The following is an 18,618-nucleotide window of genomic DNA, read 5'->3' as shown; positions in this document are numbered from 1 at the left end:
GTGGAGATGGCTGGTTTAACCTGTGAATACTGATTGATCAATGTGCAACCTCACCCAGCCAGAGTCCAATCAGACTCCGCCAGGGGAGGCTGCTTCAACCAGCCATCCTCCACACTCTCTCCCAGTGTCGTTCCCACAAGGCTTTGATCTGCTCTTCTTCATTTCAGCTGACTTCAGGTGTAAGGACCGGCGAAGCTGTGTCTCCAGGAGCTCTGTGTGTGACGGTCGTGCTCACTGCCACGACGGCTCGGATGAGTTGGGCTGTCCTACCGTAGCAGCTGTGGCTCCCCAGACCAACAGCCTCAAGTGTCGCTTGGGCTCCACACTGTGTGGAGATGGGAAAGAGTGTGTCCTTCACACTCACGTGTGTGATGGAGAGCCAGACTGTGTAGATGGATCTGACGAGGAGAGCTGTGGTGGGTGAAGATTTGGGGGATTAGCAAACTTGTTTCTTGTCGATCCATTGATAAAAAACATAATTTGTCTGTTGGATCACTGATCACTCTTCCTCCTCTAAATGTTTCAGAAAAGTATTCTGTTCCTCCACTGGTACCAGCCTTGGGCTCATCAGACAAACCCTTCCCTACTGTGGTCTCTGAAGAGGTTATTGGGCTTCCAGAGCCCCCACTTCCCCCAAAGGCCCTCTGTATCACCCCGGCAGTGCAGTGTCCCCAATCAGACATCTGCATCTCCCAGACCCAGCTCTGCGACGGCATGAAAGATTGTCCGGATGGATCGGATGAGGGGAACTGTGTGAAAAGATGTGTGAATAAAGGTAAGGTGTCCGTGCACCTGGGGGTGTGTTCGTTTCTGAACTTGAATTGTTTAAACTTGTGCTCTTCTGTTTCATGTTAACGTATAAGAGGCTCCCCCATTTCAGTGCATGTTTTCCTTCTAAATGTGTCGTTCCCACAAGGCTTTGATATGCTCTTCTTCATTTCAGCTGACTTCAGGTGTAAGGACCGGAGGAGCTGTGTCTCCAGGAGCTCTGTGTGTGACGGTCGTGCTCACTGCCACGACGGCTCGGATGAGTTGGGCTGTCCTACCGTAGCAGCTGTGGCTCCCCAGACCAACAGCCTCAAGTGTCGCTTGGGCTCCACACCGTGTGGAGACGGGAAAGAGTGTGTCCTTCACACTCACGTGTGTGATGGAGAGCCAGACTGTGTAGATGGATCTGACGAGGAGAGCTGTGGTGGGTGAAGATATTTTTGGGGGGATTGGCAAACTTGTTTTGAGTCACTCCATTGGTAAAAAAACATTCAGCCTGGGGCTGAACATCCTAGCCCCAGTGTCTGTTGGATCACTGAGTAATCTCTTCCTCCTCTAAATGTTTCAGAAAAGTATTCTGTTCCTTCACTGGTACCAGCCTTGGGCTCATCAGACAAACCCTTCCCTACTGTCTCTGAAGAGGTTATTGGTCTTCCAGAGCCCCCCCCTCCCCCCAAGGCCCTCTGTATCACCCCGGCAGTGCGGTGTCCTCAATCAAACATCTGCATCTCCCAGACCCAGCTCTGCGACGGCCGGAAAGATTGTCCGGATGGATCAGATGAGGGGAACTGTGTGAAAAGATGTGCGAATAAAGGTAATGTGCACTTGGAGGGGTGTTCATTTCTGAGCAGTGTAGTAAATGGTCCATGCTACACGCTACCAAGGTAGCTGTCACACTTCAGGTGACTTTTCTGGGCTCCTCCAAACATAGGACGCAGGGTGGTGGTATTGTATCCGATTTATTGTTAAAATTGTGGATGAACATGGCAAGGGTGCTCCGCTGCCATGTAGGAGATCTCCGGAGTGTGTGTGGTGATGGCTGGTTTAACCTGTGAATACTGATTGATGGCTGGGTGCAGCCTCTGCCGTGTCGGAGGCAAAGCAGCGGGTGTGGGAGAAGTTCGGAGAGGCCATGGAAAAGGACTTTCTGCCGGCACCAAGGTGTTTCTGGAAAACCATCCGGCACCTCCGGAGGGAAACGGGGAAACATCCAAGCTGTGTTCACTAAGGATGGGACTCTGTTGACCTCCACTGAGGATGAAGTTGAACACTATGGGGAACTCCTGAAACCCATTAACAAGCTCTCTATGGTTGAGGCTGAGCTTGAGGCTGATTGGGGGGGGGGGGGGGGGGTTGTCGACAATTTCCTTGGTGGAGGTCGCTGAGGTAGTCAAACAACTCACAGTGGCAAAGCCCCAGGGAGATCCAGCCAGAAATGCTGAAAGCTCTTGGTGTGGAATGGCTGTCTTGGTTGACACTCCTATTCAACATTGCGTGGGAGTCTGGGACAGTGGCAAACCGGGGTGGTGGTTCCCCTGTTAAAAACAGGTGGACTAGAGAGTGTGCCAATTAGAGGTATCACACTACTCAGCCTCCCTGGTAAAGTCTACTCCAAGGTGATGGAAAGGAGGGTTTGGCCGATCGTGAATCCTCAGATTGAAGAGGAACAATGCGGTTTGACGTGGATCTCGGGACCTGCTCTTCACATTCGCAAAGGTTCCTGGAGGGGCCCTAGGAGTATCCCCATCCGGTCTACATGGGTTTTGTGGATCTGAAGAAGGCGTATGACGGGGTCCCCTGGGAGATACTGTGAGTATGGGGTCACTCCTTAGGGCCAGCCAATCTGTTCTCCCAAAGCGAGAGCTTTGTCTGAGTTCTCGGAAGTAAGTCAGTTTGGTTCCCGGTGGGTGTTGGCCTCCGCCAGGGAGGGGTTGCAGTTCGGTGGTCAGAGGATCTCATCAATGCTTTTTGCAGATGATGTGGTCCTGATGGCATCATCGGTCTGTGACCTTAAGCACTCACCTGATAGGCTCGTGGACGAGTGACGCGGCTGGGATGAGGATCAGCACTGCTAAATCTGAGGCCATGACTCAGCAGAAAACGGGTCGATGGCCTATTCCGGTAGGGAGTCCTTGGGGAAGACCCAGGACTTGGTGGAGAGATTATATCAACACTGACCTGGGAACGCCACGGGATCACCCCGTCAGAGCTGGTCAATGTGGCCCGGGAAAGGGAAGTCTTGGGCCACCTAATAGAGCTGCTGCCCCTGCGACCTGACCCCGGATAAGCGATTTTGAAGATGGTGATCACACTGTTTGATCAATGTGCAACAAGTGTGCAGCCCCAGAGTCCAATCAGACTCCGCCAAGGGAGGCTGCTTTAACCAGCCATCATCCACACACTCTCCCAGTGTCGTTCCCACAAGGCTTTGAAATGCTCTTCTTCATTTCAGCTGACTTCAGGTGTAAGGACCGGAGGAGCTGTGTCTCCAGGAGCTCTGTGTGTGACGGTCGTGCTCACTGCCACGACGGCTCGGATGAGCTGGGCTGTCCTACCGTAGCAGCTGTGGCGGCCCAGACCAACAGCCTCAAGTGTCGCTTGGGCTCCACACTGTGTGGAGACGGGAAACAGTGTGTCCTTCACACTCACGTGTGTGACGGAGAGCCAGACTGTGAAGATGGATCTGATGAGGAGAGCTGTGGTGGGTGAAGATATTTTTGGGGATTAGCAAACTTGTTTTGAGTCGATCAATTGGTAAAAAACATTGTGTCTGGGCTGAAAATCCTAGCCTCAGTGTCTGTTAGATCAGAGTAAAACCCTTCCTCTAAATGTTTCAGAAAAGCATTCTGTTCCTCCACTGGTACCAGCCTTGGGGTCATCAGACAAACCCGTCACTACTGTTGTCTCTGAAGAGGTTATTGGTCTTCCAGAGCCCCCACTTCCCCCAAAGGCCCTCTGCATCAGCCCGGCAGTGCAGTGTCCCCAATCAGACATCTGCATCTCCCAGACCCAGCTCTGCGACGGCCGGAAAGATTGTCCGGATGGATCGGATGAGTTGAACTGTGTGAAAAGATGTGTGAATAAAGGTAATGTGTCCGTGCACCTGGGGGTGTGTTCATTTCTGAACTTGAATTGTTTAAACTTGTGCTTTTCTGTTTCATGTTAACGTATAAGAGGCTCCCCCATTTCAGTGCATGTTTTCCTTCTAAATGTGTCGTTCCCACAAGGCTAAATGCTCTTCTTCATTTCAGCTGACTTCAGGTGTAAGGACCGGAGGAGCTGCGTCTCCAGGAGCTCTGTGTGTGACGGTCGTGCTCACTGCCACGATGGATCGGATGAGCTGGGCTGTCCTACCGTAGCAGCTGTGGCTCCCGCTCTCAAGTGTCGCTTCGGCTCCACATTGTGTGGAGACGGGAAACAGTGTGTCCTTCACACTCACGTGTGTGACGGAGAGCCAGACTGTGATGATAGTTCTGATGAACAAGACTGCAGTGAGTTGATGTTTCATGAAGCCAGACTCTTCTACTGCTTCAACTGTTGAACTTGGGAATTTAGCCAACAGAAAACAGAGTTGACGCCTTGTCCAGTCCGAGAATGTCTGATTGTATGGGTTTTCGTTAACTTTGCAGAAATCCAAATATCGGCCAGTATTGGCCAATCACCCTCGTCCAAAGCCTCGTTTCCTGTTGCAGTAGCTACAGAGGCGGCTAACTCTGCAGCGTGTCCACAACAGTCTCTCCCCTGTCCCGGTTCATCCACCTGCATTGCTGTCACGCAGTTCTGTGATGGAAGGATGGACTGCCCAAACGACTTGGATGAGTTGGGCTGTCTTACCAGCATAGCAGCTGTGGCTCCCCAGCCCAAAGGTCTCAAGTGTCGTAAGGGCTCCAAGGCCTGTCGAGACGGCCAGGAGTGTGTCCTCTACTCCCACATGTGTGACGGAGAGCCAGACTGTGGAGATGGTTCTGACGAGGACGAATGCCAACTGGCTTGTAAAGAAGGTTAGGGAATATTTGGGTGTTTTAGTTGGCCATTAGGGTATCAAGGGTATCTTAATCTTTGCCTAATCACTTTAGTTTTTAACATGTGAATGTTCTGAATAGGCTTTGGGTGTGGGGACAGAAATGACAATGGGATCTTTCTAGAAACACTGAAGTTTCTTCTCCAACTCTACAAGCCTCTGTTGTAGGTCATATGTCAAGTGTGTTCCCAGAGGTGCTGCCGAGTTGGTTACTCCCCTGTCCCTACCTGTTGTAGGAGAATTCCAGTGTGCTGACGGGAGGCGGTGCCTACCCAGGGCTCAGGTATGTGATGGAAAGCCCCACTGTCCAGACCAATCGGATGAGAGTGACTGCTGGAAACCCTCCAAGAGCTGTCAACATCGCTGTGACGACAACAAACGCTGCCTCCCTGCAACCTTCCTGTGTGATGGAGAGCGGGACTGTCAGGATGGCTCTGACGAAAGCAACTGTGGTAAGACTCTTGTGTAACCACTAGAGTTGGGTACCGAGGACAGAGTACCGAGTGGTACCGGGGGCAACATGGTCGGTTCTACCCGGACCCAATGACTACATTTCTTTCTGTGCCTCGTTTCGGTGCCGCAACAATCCTCTCGCCCTCTTGTGGTCGGAGAAAATGCAGAGCACTTTGCTCTCCTGCTGCCCAGCTGCAGCCATCATGTCCAAAGTAAAATGCTCTAAAGTATGGCTTTACTTTACTAAAACAAAAAATTAGCAGCACATGTAAGTGCAATACAACTATTTTGTGTAAGGGGGAAAATACCTCCAATTTGATGAAACACTTAGTGTTTGGAATAACGCCGTTTAAAATAACGGCGTTAGGAAAGTTATTTTTTCAGTAACGGGGTAATCGAACTAATTACTGTTTCCGTCGTTACGCCGTTATCGTTACTGAACGTTAAATGCGGTGCGGTACTATGAATTGATTGCATGAACTGCGTAATCCGAATGCACCCCTGGCTCCACACACAAACTGCTAGTGAGGAGACCGGGTGGGTTAACGAGATTACAGTAACGCAAATAGTTACTTTCCCTGGTAACTAGTCATTTTATTATAAAGTAAGTCAGTTACTAACTCAGTTACTAACACAATATACTTACTGAGTTAGCAGCACTAGTAAAAAAGGCTGCAATTACATGTGATGGGTGGACCAGCCTGGCCCAAGATCACTACATCACAGTAACGGTACACTATGTTAGCCAAGGTACCTCTAAGCAGAAAGTGCTTCACACCAAAGCAGTGTATGAAACTATAAACAAAGACTATTTTTTTTTATAACCTACAGTGACAATTTTATTTGTTTAAATAGGTCTATACCTTTTCGCAAAGCCTAAGTTGCTCATGTCTTACCATATAAGTTACCAATGAAAAATTTAAAATGGAAGAATTTCAACAATTGAATCAGTTGTTTGGTCTTTATTTTAAAGGTGTCAAATTGGTTCTGGCACTGTTAGGAACTGGTACCTTTTTCAAAGAATCAGTGTTGGCATGGCATTTCTATAAAAAAAGAAAACTATCGATTTCTGAACCGTTTAGGGACCGGCATCGGTTTACAGGAATCTAAATATTTCAAACGATACCAAACCCTAGTAACCACTCTTTCAAGATCTGTTTTGTTTACATATAGATTGGACAGTGCCACACCATGTCCTTGATATTGGGGCTAAACATGACTATCTAGATCTGTGATCTCCTAGTGTGAAATCTGGTTAGATGACTGGTCCTTGGACAAAGGCCATTCTGTACTATTTCAACAAGCTGTTTTTGTTTTGAAAGAGAATCTGGTCAAACTAGAATAACTACAATGCACTTGTCTCCAAACCTTCATAGCCTTTTTAATTGGGCTTACATAGGATTGAAAAAATAAAGATTCTAGCTGTTTATAAGCCAGCCATACTCTTTGTGCAAGGAGATGTCTCATACACAAGAAGACAGATTGGGACTGGAATCAAATATTCTCACACAGCATTTCACTCACTTATGGTCGATGGACTGCCCAGCCATCCAAGCAAATGACCCTCAAATTCTAGCTCCTAAATCTTCCCTGCAGCACCTTTTTTTTTTTTTAAATGTTTTTTGTGTATATTGTATACAGCACTTTAATCTGTGGTAGGTCTAATGTACTGTGTGTTGGTTCACCAATCCATCAGCGTTTCAGCCCTGCCTACATTTGTATCACTTGTTGTAGTCTATCGTAAACTAATGTAAATAACAGTAAAATGTCTCCACGATTCCTCAGCGTCTCACCATAATAACGCTCCAGGACGTGAGCCTCCCAGCACCACAGCATCTCCCCAGACTCGGTGCCTCTCTCCCAGGCTGCTGTGTGCCACCTCGTCCCTCTGTCTGTCGCAGAAGCAGATATGTGACGGACAGAAAGACTGTCCGGATGGATCAGATGAGAAGGACTGTGTGACCCGCTGTCAAGACCCAGGTAACTCCGAGTGTTGATGCTAAAGTATGGAGGAACTAGTGAACTAGTGAGGGCATGGAGGAACTAGTGAACTAGTGAGGGCATGGAGGAACTAGTGAACTAGTGAGGGCATGGAGGAACTAGTGAACTAGTGAGGGCATGGAGGAACTAGTGAACTAGTGAGGGCATGGAGGAACTAGTGAACTAGTGAGGGCATGGAGGAACTAGTGAACTAGTGAGGGCATGGAGGAACTAGTGAACTAGTGAGGGCATGGAGGAACTAGTGAACTAGTGAGGGCATGGAGGAACTAGTGAACTAGTGAGGGCATGGAGGAACTAGTGAACTAGTGAGGGCTAGAGGAACTACTGTACTAGTGAAGGCATGGAGGCACTAGTGAACTAGTGAGGGCTAGAGGAACTACTGTACTAGTGAAGGTGGCTAACGATGGGGTCTTTCCTCCTCTTCAGCAGACTTCCTGTGCAGAGATGGGCGTCGCTGTGTTCCCAGGCGGTTGGTGTGTGATGGCCGCTCTCAGTGCGCGGACGCTTCAGATGAGGAGCGGTGTGGTGCTAAAGACCCCTCCTGTGAGCAGAGCTCAACTCACCACAATGTCGCACACATTCTGAACTTCACTTACCATTTATTCTGCATTAGATGTAGATACTCATTGTACTGGATTAATACCAGGTGGGAAATACTGAAGTAAACCTTGTTCACAGATGCAGCAAGAAGCTCAGGATGGGGATGGGAATTAGTAGATGACTGAAGGAAGTTCCAAAATCTTTAAATGTGTATAAATACAAGAAGAGTAGATTAACTAATTAACAACTAATTTCATCCTTCGTGGGAAGTCTTTTCTTGCATCCCAGGTCCCCTCCGACGGCCCCTGACCTAGTGACTGTTGACTCTCCTCTAAGGAGCAGTAACCCCCCCCATGTCTTCTCTAAAGTCTCAGATCACGGCTCCAGTCCTCCGGCCCCCCTCAGGTGTCGGCTGGGGTCCAAGCTGTGTCGGGACGGCAGGGAGTGTGTGATCTACAGCCACGTGTGTGACGGGGAGACGGACTGTGAAGACGGCTCTGATGAGGAGGACTGCAGCTCCCAGTGCAAAGGTTGGCATTTAAGAGTTCAGGGTATCCACTGGTTACCTTCTAACATGCTCTGGAAGTTGGCTATTCAGAAGCACAGGGATAATTTAACCTTCTAGACATTGGATAAAATCAAACCAATGGTTTCTGACTGCTTTATAGAAACCAGACTCCTTGTTATTTGACCCCTATTAAGATCCATATCATCCCACTCACACAGCTTAAACATCTATCTATCAAATATTTTTCCATCTAACTTTGATTATTTATGTACTTTGTCTCCTTATTTCCTAAAGTTTATTTGTTCGCCTTATAAATCGGATTTGATTGTGATTATTGAAAGGGCTGGAACTCTTGTGTCAGCTTCGGTCGCTCCTTGCACCATTGATGTTGATGTGCTTGATAAATAAACTAAACTAAACCTCATCCATTGATGTTAATGTGTGCTAAATAAACTAAACTAAACCTCATCCATAAGCGTGTCCAGTTAAGTGGTGATATGTTGCTCAGGACTTCCATCAGTTTTTGTCTTGCCTATCTTGACATATCCTAAACCCATTTGACTCTCGCTGGAATTGAGTTTCCGTTGACCGTGGTGATGCCCTCCTGCGCCCCAGGGGCGTTCCAGTGTGCTCAGGGCAGCAGGTGCGTGCCCCTGGACCAGGTGTGTGATGGCCAGTACCAGTGTCCAGACCGCTCAGACGAGCTGGACTGCCCCGTACTGATGGAGGGCTGCCAGCACGGCTGTGACAACAACACACGCTGCATCCCCCAGAGCTTCCTGTGTGACGGGGAGAGGGACTGCGCCGACGGCTCCGATGAGGGGAAGTGTGGTAAGACGTGATCCACCCTGTCGTTAAGGTTTAGGAGAGAGTTGAGTTAAAGGACTGGATGAGGTGTAAGAAGGGGTGGATTGAACAAATATTTGTTAGATATTCATCCAGATTTTCCATGAGAATGAATCTCAATAAAATATGCAACCCGAGGGCTTCACAGCAGATATCTGTGGTTCTTTTGGAAAAAATTTTATACAGCAACATATGTTGTCATTTCTAGCTAATTATTTGTTTTCTGTATCATTTGCTTCTGACTGCGAGATAATCGCACCGGACCTGGCTGTGTGGTCGTTAAACCCGGGCCTTATTTGTGGCCCTTATTCACGCAGAAGCTGTTTTATTTATCAAACGCTCGCTGGGTGGGGGGACCAGATGTGGAGTTCCTGTATTCAGTCTCCACCTAATCATCAGAAACAAACTGAAGCGCTATTGACGACCTCTCGCCCTGGCAGCGGCGCAGCAGTGCGGGATAGCCCAGTTCCGCTGCTCCAGTGGCCAGTGTGTGTCGGACGGCCTGCGGTGCGACGGATACGCAGACTGCCGCGACCGCTCAGACGAGGTGGCCTGCACCAGACCCCCGCGCTGCCAGGGAGACCTCCGCTGCCCCCACAGCCACCAGTGTCTGCAGGAGGAGTGGCTGTGTGACGGGGAGAAGGACTGCGAGGACGGGTCGGACGAGAAGGTGTGTGGGTGTGGGTGTGGGTGTGGGGGTGTGGGTGTGTGTGGACTTGGTTGGTGGGTGGGAGGGAAGCTGAGGAGTTGGATGGGATAGAGGATTTGGTAGGGGGGGGGGGGGGGGAGTAATGCAAAAGACTAGTGTGCACATATGAATTACATTTTGAGTTCTAGTTGAAGTTTCTTGATGACGTGGGGGAAACGTGGGTAACCTAGTTCAGCGAGAGGGTCCTTCGCCCTGTTTCAATAAGAGGATCCATGTCAGGGGTTGGATTCATGCTCTCTGGTACGTCCGCTCCAGGACTGTACGTTTGCTGCAGAGCAGTGCAGGGTGTTCCAGTGGCCGTGTGGAGACAGCAGCCAGTGTGTCCCGCTCACCTGGAGGTGTGATGGACGGAAGGACTGCCGCAACGGAGCGGACGAAGACAAATGTGAGCACACGGGGAAGTGGCAGTTTGGCATCACCGGTTAATAAAGTGTATGTAGTAATGTAGCAATCATGTAAAAATGATGTGTGTGTGTGTGTGTGTGTATATAAAAAAACATTTAGCTTGCCGGGTTTGTTTTTGTAATGTAACGTGTATTAGTGGACCCAAAACCATAATCCAAAATGTATTGGCTTCATTCTTTGTCCACATTAATTAACCATAGATGCCGTGATCTCAAAAAAGCATGGATCGAAAGAACTCCAAAATGCTTTTCTATGACTTTGTGGTCTGCACGACTGTATTGTGCTTCTTAATTTGATTGTGTTCAAAGCGTGTATACAGGCCAGTGATGCTGTTGACCTCCACCAGGTGGCGCCCCCAGGTGTCCTACTCTGACGTTCCAGTGTGGGAGCAGAGAGTGCCTGGACCCCGCCCTGGTCTGCAACAGCATCACCAACTGTGCTGACGGGTCTGACGAGGGCCCGGGGTGTCTACAGCACAACTGCTCCAGTGCAGCGGCACCCAGGTGTGACCACCGCTGTGTCACCACCCCCCATGGAGCGGTCAGTAGGCCAAGTACTCTCCTGTAGCTGGGCTCTGGTAGGCTCCCTCTGGGTCTGGGTGGTGAACTCTCCTGTAGCTGGGCTCTGGTAGGCTCCATCTGGGTCTGGGTGGTGAACTCTCCTGTAGCTGGGCTCTGGTAGGCTCCCTCTGGGTCTGGGTGGTGAACTCTCCTGTAGCTGGGCTCTGGTAGGCTCCCTCTGGGTCTTCGTGGTGAACTCTCCTGTAGCTGGGCGCTGGTAGGCTCCCTCTGGGTCTGGGTCTTCGTGGTGAACTCTTCTGTGTGGGTGGAGGCTCCCTCCTGGTCTGGGACTACATGGTGAACTCTCCTGTAGCTGGCTTCTGGTGGGTGGAGGCTTCCTCCTTGTCTGGGACTACATGGTGAACTCTCCTGTAGCTGGGCGCTGGTGGGTGGAGGCTTCCTCCCGGTCTGGTTGTACTGGGTGGTTCCTTGTTATCTTACTTCGGTTGACTGGGCACTTGAGATTTAGAGGGCTAGAATCTTATCTGTGACAGATGAGTCCTGTATGCACTCTTTTTATTCTGAGGTGTTGCACCTCATATCTGTAACATTAAGCACATGACTCCTATGCACCTGGGTGGAAGAACACTTTTACTTTATATTTAATATCAAACTGTTAGTTGTGGCTCCTCATGTTTCTGTCTGTTCCACGGGTCAGAGGTGCTACTGTTCCACGGGATTCAGGCTTCACACCAGCGGGATGTCCTGTGTGGACCAGGACGAGTGTAACCAGGGCGACGCCGTGTGCATGCACCGCTGCATGAACACGCCCGGCTCCTACGTCTGCCGCTGCCACCCTGGCTTCCTGCTGGAGCCTGATAAGAGGACCTGCAAACCCAAAGGTGGGACTCCTCTCCTGGGAACAGGGTCTACAGGGACTCTTCTCTGTATAGGGTCTACAGGGACTCTCCTCTGTATAGGGTCTACAGGGACTCTCCTCTGTATAGGGTCTACAGGGAGGCCTCTCCTCTGGTCTACAGGGAGGCCTCTCCTCTGGTCTACAGGGACTCCTCTCCTCTGGTCTACAGGGAGGCCTCTCCTCTGGTCTACAGGGAGGCCTCTCCTCTGGTCTACAGGGACTCCTCTCTGGTCTACAGGGAGGCCTCTCCTCTGGTCTACAGGGAGGCCTCTCCTCTGGTCTACAGGGAGGCCTCTCCTCTGGTCTACAGGGAGGCCTCTCCTCTGGTCTACAGGGAGGCCTCTCCTCTGGTCTACAGGGAGGCCTCTCCTCTGGTCTACAGGGAGGCCTCTCCTCTGGTCTACAGGGAGGCCTCTCCTCTGGTCTACAGGGAGGCCTCTCCTCTGGTCTACAGGGAGGCCTCTCCTCTGGTCTACAGGGAGGCCTCTCCTCTGGTCTACAGGGAGGCCTCTGCTCTGGTCTACAGGGAGGCCTCTCCTCTGGTCTACAGGGAGGCCTCTCCTCTATACAAAGGAGGGGTTTATCAACCCAAGTTATTAGATGTAGTATCCGCAGTCCCACAATTTAAAAGGGCTGAATTGACCCCCAACAAATGTTATATTAGTTCATATTTTTTGAGTTTCCTGTGTCGACCGGTCAATACACTTTTTACACGTATTTCATCTTCAAATTTTGTAATTTAGTGCTCATTTATCCAGAGGAGTAAAAGTGTGGCTGAGAACCAAAGCAAACAATCAGTTTGGCATAATATCTGATGAACAGAATGTGCTTGAAGTGATGTTTTGGTCTGTTTTTGTACTCTTGTGATGTACTATTGTGATCTGATGTGGTCAGATGAGGCGATGCTGCTGGCCTCGGTGCAGTCAGAGCTGCTGGTGATGGGGATTCACACGGCCCAGATCAAGCTGCTGTCCTGGGCCAGCCGGCCGGTCTTCTCTCTGGACTACCACTGGCAGAAGCAGAGGGTCTACTGGCTGAGCCCCGACCACCAGAGTGTCCGCTGGGCGCACCTCAGTGACCCAAACATTAAGGGGACTCTTGTCAAAGGTATTGACAACCAATGACTCTGCTCAGTGCCCCTACATTAAGGGGACTCTTGTCAAAGGTATTGACTCCCCCCAGACATGACGGCGATTATCCAGTAAATACCATTTGGCCCCTTGAAATATTAAATGACAAAAGTGTCAATCAGATAATATAAAATGAAATGTTGATGGTAGGGACGGGTTTAAGAAGGTAGGTTATTGATTTGGTCATAGTATAAACTTCCTTCATTTCCTGGAGGCGATTGACCCGGATTCATTGTTTATAAAAGCTCAGTAGACTTTTTTTTATCAGACTCGGAACATTCAATCATCGAATAAAATTTAGATGAACTCCAGAATAGTGCCGTCACCTAGTTCCTGAAATCCAACTGGTTGATTTGACCTTAGGCAAAGATACTCAGGCAGCACTCTGGGCTGAGGCCATGTCTATCAAGGGGTTGTCAGAGAGTTTCCCTGGCTCTGGTTTACAGGTCTGAGGTCGGACTTCCTTGCAGTGGACTGGGTGGGGATGAACCTGTACTGGGTGGACGGCCTGCTGGCCCAGATTGTGGCGGTGGCGCTAGTGGACCACCTGGTGAGACCACAGAACTACACGGTGGTTCTGGAGGAGGACCTGGAGCAGCCCAGCTCCCTGGTCCTGCTGCCTCAGCGAGGGTGAGACACCAGGGCAGCTTTCCAACAAGAAATCCACAACACTATTATTAATACAATTTTGTTTGTGAAAATTGTGCAAGTGGTTGCTATGTAGGTCAGCCTTGACCAGTAAACATGGTTTAGGGGCAGTCTTGCCGAGATAAAGGAACATACATTTGGTGGTATAATGTGGCCCTGTGACTCCAGGAGACTGATCAAGAGCTGTAAGGATACAACTGACTTGGTTGACTCTGGTGGTGTCCCCTCTCCCAGCCTGATGATGTGGTCCGAGATCGGCAGCTCTCCGCAGATCGAGCAGGCGGGGATGGACGGGTCTAAGAGGAAGATGCTGGTCAACAAAAGCCTGAGCTGGCCTGCCAGCTTGACCTATGACCTCCTTGGTGACAGGCTGTACTGGGTTGACGAGAAGCTCCGCTGCATTGGCTCTGCCTCCCTGGACGGAGATGACCTGAAGGTGAGGTCTGCCCCCTGCCTGTAAGCATCCTATCACAAGATTGGAAACTACTAATAATTCTGGTAGAAAGTAAGTTTCTTTAGAAATATAGATGTTTTTCTAAATTTGTCTGAAGGTTATTCTTTATCTAACAAAAAATGTCTCTAATGTCATTTTGGGAGGTTAAGGGTTATTATATTTAGTTGGGTTGTGATAAAGCGTTCCATAAATGCTTTGGTGTATTGGGAGTGAGTATGTGGTGTAGTCATGATGTCGTTGACCCAATGGCTGTTGTTTGGTCGCTAGATCCTCCAGCTAGATGAAACTCCAAGTCCGTTTTCGGTGGCGGTGTTCAACGACAGGGTGTTCTGGTCGGACACCAAGAGGCGAACGATTCGCTCAGCCGACAAATTCACAGGGAAAGACCAGAAGGTTCTGCTGAAAAGACCAGGACAACCATTTGGACTCAAGGTTTGGGTCCTCATCATAGTCACAGTCTAACAAAGCCACCTACTACATTACTAAGTGCTTTGTGCTAATTGGGCCAATGCCTCCCTCTGACCGGACTGCCTTCCCATCATTGGCTTGTGACTCCATTTCTGGCTCTAAAAATTCTACCATCAACAACTTTCTTGCATTTTTAGCAATCTGCCAGATTCCACGCAGTGTAAGTCAATCAACATGTGGCGGTAATATAACAGTATATAACATGTAATATAACATGTCCCCTCTCTAGCTGATGCACCCCCTCTCCCAGCCCGCCCTCGCCAGCCCATGTGACCAGACCAGGTGCTCCCACATCTGCCTGCTGGGGCCGGGCTCCGGGGCCAGGTCTGGTGAGCGGGCCCCCCAGGGGCCCACTGCTGTGTGCCGATGCCCACCAGGGCTGTTCCTCTCCCAGAACAGAGCCACCTGCTCCCCCCCGTCAGAGACGGCCTTCATTCTACTGCTGTCCCAGACCTCCATCACCCAGGTAACGCCTTTTACTTTAGGGTAGTCTAGTAGCTGCGTTGTCAGACTACCCTACAAATGTTTCTGGGTTTGCTCTCCAATTTCCCTACACTCAACTAATATCAATTCCCTGTAATTCTTTGAATAGATGTGATCAATTATTAAATGCGAAAATGGAGAGACTCAGACTTTAATGTCAATTAACAATGTGATGCAAAATGGTTGACATTGCTCATGTAATGCAAAGCTGGAGAGATGAGGAAGTGCAGATAGCGGCGTTCATAACAAAACGTGTTCTTATGTTGGGTCTGACTGGACCTCTCCCACCCTCAGGTGTTCCTGCGCTCCCTCCAGGACGGCGTCTCGCTCAAGAAGGTTCCCAGCGACCACCGGGTTGTGAGCATTCCTGCGGTGAGCCGAGCGTCCGCTCTGGACGCGGACGTCCACCAGCAGGCGGTGTACCTGGCCGACGGCGGCCACGGCTCACTGGAGCTCCTCAAGCTCAGCACCTCAAGGACTACACAGGCTCTGACTCCAGCTGGAAACATCCTCAAACTCAAGGTAGAACCTCAACCCTCCTCGCCGTCAGGGTCCAGACCCACAACCCTCCTCTCCGTCAGGGTCCAGACCCACAACCCTCCTCTCCGTCAGGGTCCAGACCCACAACCCTCCTCCTCCTCTCTTAGGGTCCAGACCCACAACCCTCCTCCTCTTAGGGTCCAGACCCACAACCCTCCTCCTCCTCTCTTAGGGTCCAGACCCACAACCCTCCTCCTCTTAGGGTCCAGACCCACAACCCTCCTCCTCCTCTCCGTCAGGGTGCTGACCCAGAACCCTCCTCTCTTAGGGTCCAGACCCACAACCCTCCTCTCCGTCAGGGTGCTGACCCACAACCCTCCTCCTCCTCTCTTAGGGTCCAGACCCACAACCCTCCTCCTCTCTCTTAGGGTCCAGACCCACAACCCTCCTCCTCTCTTAGGGTCCAGACCCACAACCCTCCTCTCCGTCAGGGTGCTGACCCACAACCCTCCTCCTCCTCTCTTAGGGTCCAGACCCACAACCCTCCTCCTCTCTTAGGGTCCAGACCCACAACCCTCCTCCTCCTCTCTCTTAGGGTCCAGACCCACAACCCTCCTCCTCCTCTCTTAGGGTCCAGACCCAGAACCCTCCTCCTCCTCTCTTAGGGTCCAGACCCACAACCCTCCTCCTCTCTTAGGGTCCAGACCCACAACCCTCCTCCTCCTCTCTCTTAGGGTCCAGGCCCACAACCCTCCTCCTCCTCTCTCTTAGGGTCCAGACCCACAACCCTCCTCCTCCTCTCTTAGGGTCCAGACCCAGAACCCTCCTCCTCCTCTCTTAGGGTCCAGACCCAGAACCCTCCTCCTCTCTTAGGGTCCAGACCCAGAACCCTCCTCCTCCTCTCTTAGGGTCCAGACCCACAACCCTCCTCCTCTCCCTCAGGGGTCCAGACCCAGAACCCTCCTCCTCTCCCTCAGGGGTCCAGACCCAGAACCCTCCTCCTCTCTTAGGGTCCAGACCCACAACCCTCCTCCTCCTCTCTTAGGGTCCAGACCCACAACCCTCCTCCTCTCCCTCAGGGGTCCAGACCCAGAACCCTCCTCCTCTCCCTCAGGGGTCCAGACCCAGAACCCTCCTCCTCTCTTAGGGTCCAGACCCACAACCCTCCTCCTCTCCCTCAGGGTTAAAGGTCACAGATCCACACAGCTGTCTGGTGTGATGTTGGGTTTGGCCAATTGCCTACAGATTGAGCAATATTGATGATGCATTAATCACTGATCATCATGACTGATCAGTCATATTGACAACATTTCCATTGAAGGAAAGCGTAATTGTTACTGTCAAAACATAACTCTGCCTAATGTAAAGTGGTCATTTACATGCCTATACTCCTGTAGTGTTTAAAAGGTTAGAACATGCGTTTCTCTTTTTGATGATTCCTTTTTTTTATGGTTATTCCCAGTGTGCCAAGTTAACTCCCTGGCTAATTAATAATTTCTGAAGGTGAACACATTGACCATGAGTAGGAAAAGTCATTTGGGTCATATTCACTTTTTAAATGGTTCAAATCTACCCTAGAACGATGATGAGGTGACTGCGCTGGCTGTTGATTGGGTGACCTCTAACGTCTACTGGACCAGCCTTAAACTGCCCGACCTACACCTGACCTCCATCGATGGAGCCTACACCACCGCCCTGCTAGAGGGCTCGCTAAAGGTACCACCAGCACCATCACTGCTAGAGGGATGGGGTCGTACATGGATCACTTCTAGAGAGATGGGGTCGTACATGGATCACTTCTAGAGAGATGGGGTCGTACATGGATCACTTCTAGAGAGATGGGGTCGTACATGGATCACTTCTAGAGAGATGGGGTCGTACATGGATCACTTCTAGAGAGATGGGGTCGTACATGGATCACTTCTAGAGAGATGGGGTCGTACATGGATCACTTCTAGAGATGGTGAGGTGTCTTTCAGGGCTGTACCTCCATTGCGGTCCACCCCCCCTCCGGGCGTCTCTGCTACTCGGCAGTGGGGATGTCACAGAGGTCTGCATCGCAGGTGGACTGTGCCTACATGGACGGCCGTAAACGGGTGGTCCTGTGGAAGAAAAGCAACATCCCCACCTCCCTGGTTTTCGATAAAGACGGCAAGCACATCTTCTGGGCTGATTTGGGTAAGGACTGGAGTGTTGTATAACCGTACAGACTAAAATGTTAGATTACATTTCTGCATAATAATTGAATGTGTGTGTCCAGCTGAGGGCGTGGTGTGCTCCATGGGCGTGGACGGTACCAGGTACAGGGCCTACAGGACGGGCCCAGGCCTGATGCTCTTCACCCGTGTGGACAACATGCTGCTCTGGGTGACCTCCGACCAAGGTCAGCTTGAATCAACATGCTCTTGGACGCCCATACCTCAGAACATGCAAGCTTCTTTCTACCAATGGCCCGTTTTGGTTTGAGGAAAAATCTGCCTTCAATACAACATGACAATAACGTTGAATCAAGCCTTCTCATTCTCTAGTTCCCCTTCCAGCCACTAGAGGGCAGGCTGAGGAGCCACAATGGATTAGTGTTTATAAATTGTGTATACGTTTATAAGCTGTGCATACAGTTGGCTAGGTTGCAGGAGATGTCTAGACAGTTGGCTAGGTTGTAATACAGTAGAATTTAACAAGGAAGTGTTTTGTTGAAGTATGTATTTCATGATGGGCTGCCAGCAACTCGCAGAACAGGTTTTAGAGAATTGTCAGTGGAGTCACATCCGCTTGACTCTTGTTTGCCATGTCTTTCTAGCATAAACATGTAGAATACAAATTGCACAATAACTACAATGAATTGCCTGTATAAAAGGCATGTCATGCATGATGCACAAGAGAGAAATGTTTGAAAGAGCAGGAAGTAAAATGAAATACTTCATGTTTAGACCCTAACAAGTAAAATAGTTTCTCTACTGGCCAGGGATTTCCCTGTTCAGAATACAAAGTAATGATTAGTTTCCTGAACTGATTTGTTGGTTGCCTTTTTTGTGTAGTTTGACAAGCTATGACATTTTTAATATGAGGTAATGATCATTTGCGTAGTTTCAAGTTCCAACTGTTCTGTTTAGGAAGCAGCAGACTGTGGGTGAGCGACGGGGTCCAGCCCAGACGGCTCTGGTTCCAGATGAGGTCCTCCCTGCTCTCCCTGAAGGCCTACAGCAGGGCCAGCCAGACGGGTACCAATCCCCTTACTACTCCTCTTACTACTGTTACCATGTTACCACCAATCCCCTTACTACT

General features: G+C 50.1%; 1 protein-coding gene across 1 annotated transcript in view; it reads left to right on the top strand.

Moving 5' to 3' along the window:
- The window catches only part of lrp13b (low-density lipoprotein receptor related-protein 13 b), a gene marked incomplete at both ends in the record, with an annotated part of 34,809 nt that overhangs the window by 13,106 nt on the left and 3,085 nt on the right, over nucleotides 1–18,618 (top strand). Inside the window, 27 exons of the mRNA XM_084482734.1 lie at nucleotides 168–416; nucleotides 527–775; nucleotides 944–1,192; nucleotides 1,337–1,582; nucleotides 3,221–3,469; nucleotides 3,606–3,854; nucleotides 4,020–4,259; nucleotides 4,398–4,769; nucleotides 5,026–5,241; nucleotides 7,028–7,222; nucleotides 7,670–7,786; nucleotides 8,152–8,313; nucleotides 8,907–9,122; nucleotides 9,578–9,807; nucleotides 10,102–10,231; nucleotides 10,598–10,791; nucleotides 11,470–11,653; nucleotides 12,565–12,777; nucleotides 13,247–13,430; nucleotides 13,683–13,884; nucleotides 14,170–14,334; nucleotides 14,600–14,836; nucleotides 15,148–15,375; nucleotides 16,912–17,049; nucleotides 17,313–17,511; nucleotides 17,594–17,716; nucleotides 18,447–18,554. Coding sequence (XP_084338860.1) covers nucleotides 168–416; nucleotides 527–775; nucleotides 944–1,192; nucleotides 1,337–1,582; nucleotides 3,221–3,469; nucleotides 3,606–3,854; nucleotides 4,020–4,259; nucleotides 4,398–4,769; nucleotides 5,026–5,241; nucleotides 7,028–7,222; nucleotides 7,670–7,786; nucleotides 8,152–8,313; nucleotides 8,907–9,122; nucleotides 9,578–9,807; nucleotides 10,102–10,231; nucleotides 10,598–10,791; nucleotides 11,470–11,653; nucleotides 12,565–12,777; nucleotides 13,247–13,430; nucleotides 13,683–13,884; nucleotides 14,170–14,334; nucleotides 14,600–14,836; nucleotides 15,148–15,375; nucleotides 16,912–17,049; nucleotides 17,313–17,511; nucleotides 17,594–17,716; nucleotides 18,447–18,554 — 5,544 coding nt within the window. The remainder of the gene's footprint in view (nucleotides 1–167; nucleotides 417–526; nucleotides 776–943; nucleotides 1,193–1,336; nucleotides 1,583–3,220; nucleotides 3,470–3,605; nucleotides 3,855–4,019; nucleotides 4,260–4,397; nucleotides 4,770–5,025; nucleotides 5,242–7,027; nucleotides 7,223–7,669; nucleotides 7,787–8,151; nucleotides 8,314–8,906; nucleotides 9,123–9,577; nucleotides 9,808–10,101; nucleotides 10,232–10,597; nucleotides 10,792–11,469; nucleotides 11,654–12,564; nucleotides 12,778–13,246; nucleotides 13,431–13,682; nucleotides 13,885–14,169; nucleotides 14,335–14,599; nucleotides 14,837–15,147; nucleotides 15,376–16,911; nucleotides 17,050–17,312; nucleotides 17,512–17,593; nucleotides 17,717–18,446; nucleotides 18,555–18,618) is intronic.

The sequence above is a fragment of the Micromesistius poutassou genome, assembly GCF_964030765.1.
Source record: "Micromesistius poutassou genome assembly, chromosome: 18".
NCBI lineage: Eukaryota > Metazoa > Chordata > Actinopteri > Gadiformes > Gadidae > Micromesistius > Micromesistius poutassou.
Note: the sequence above shows the minus strand (reverse complement) of the source record. Positions and strands in the feature narration are given on the sequence as shown.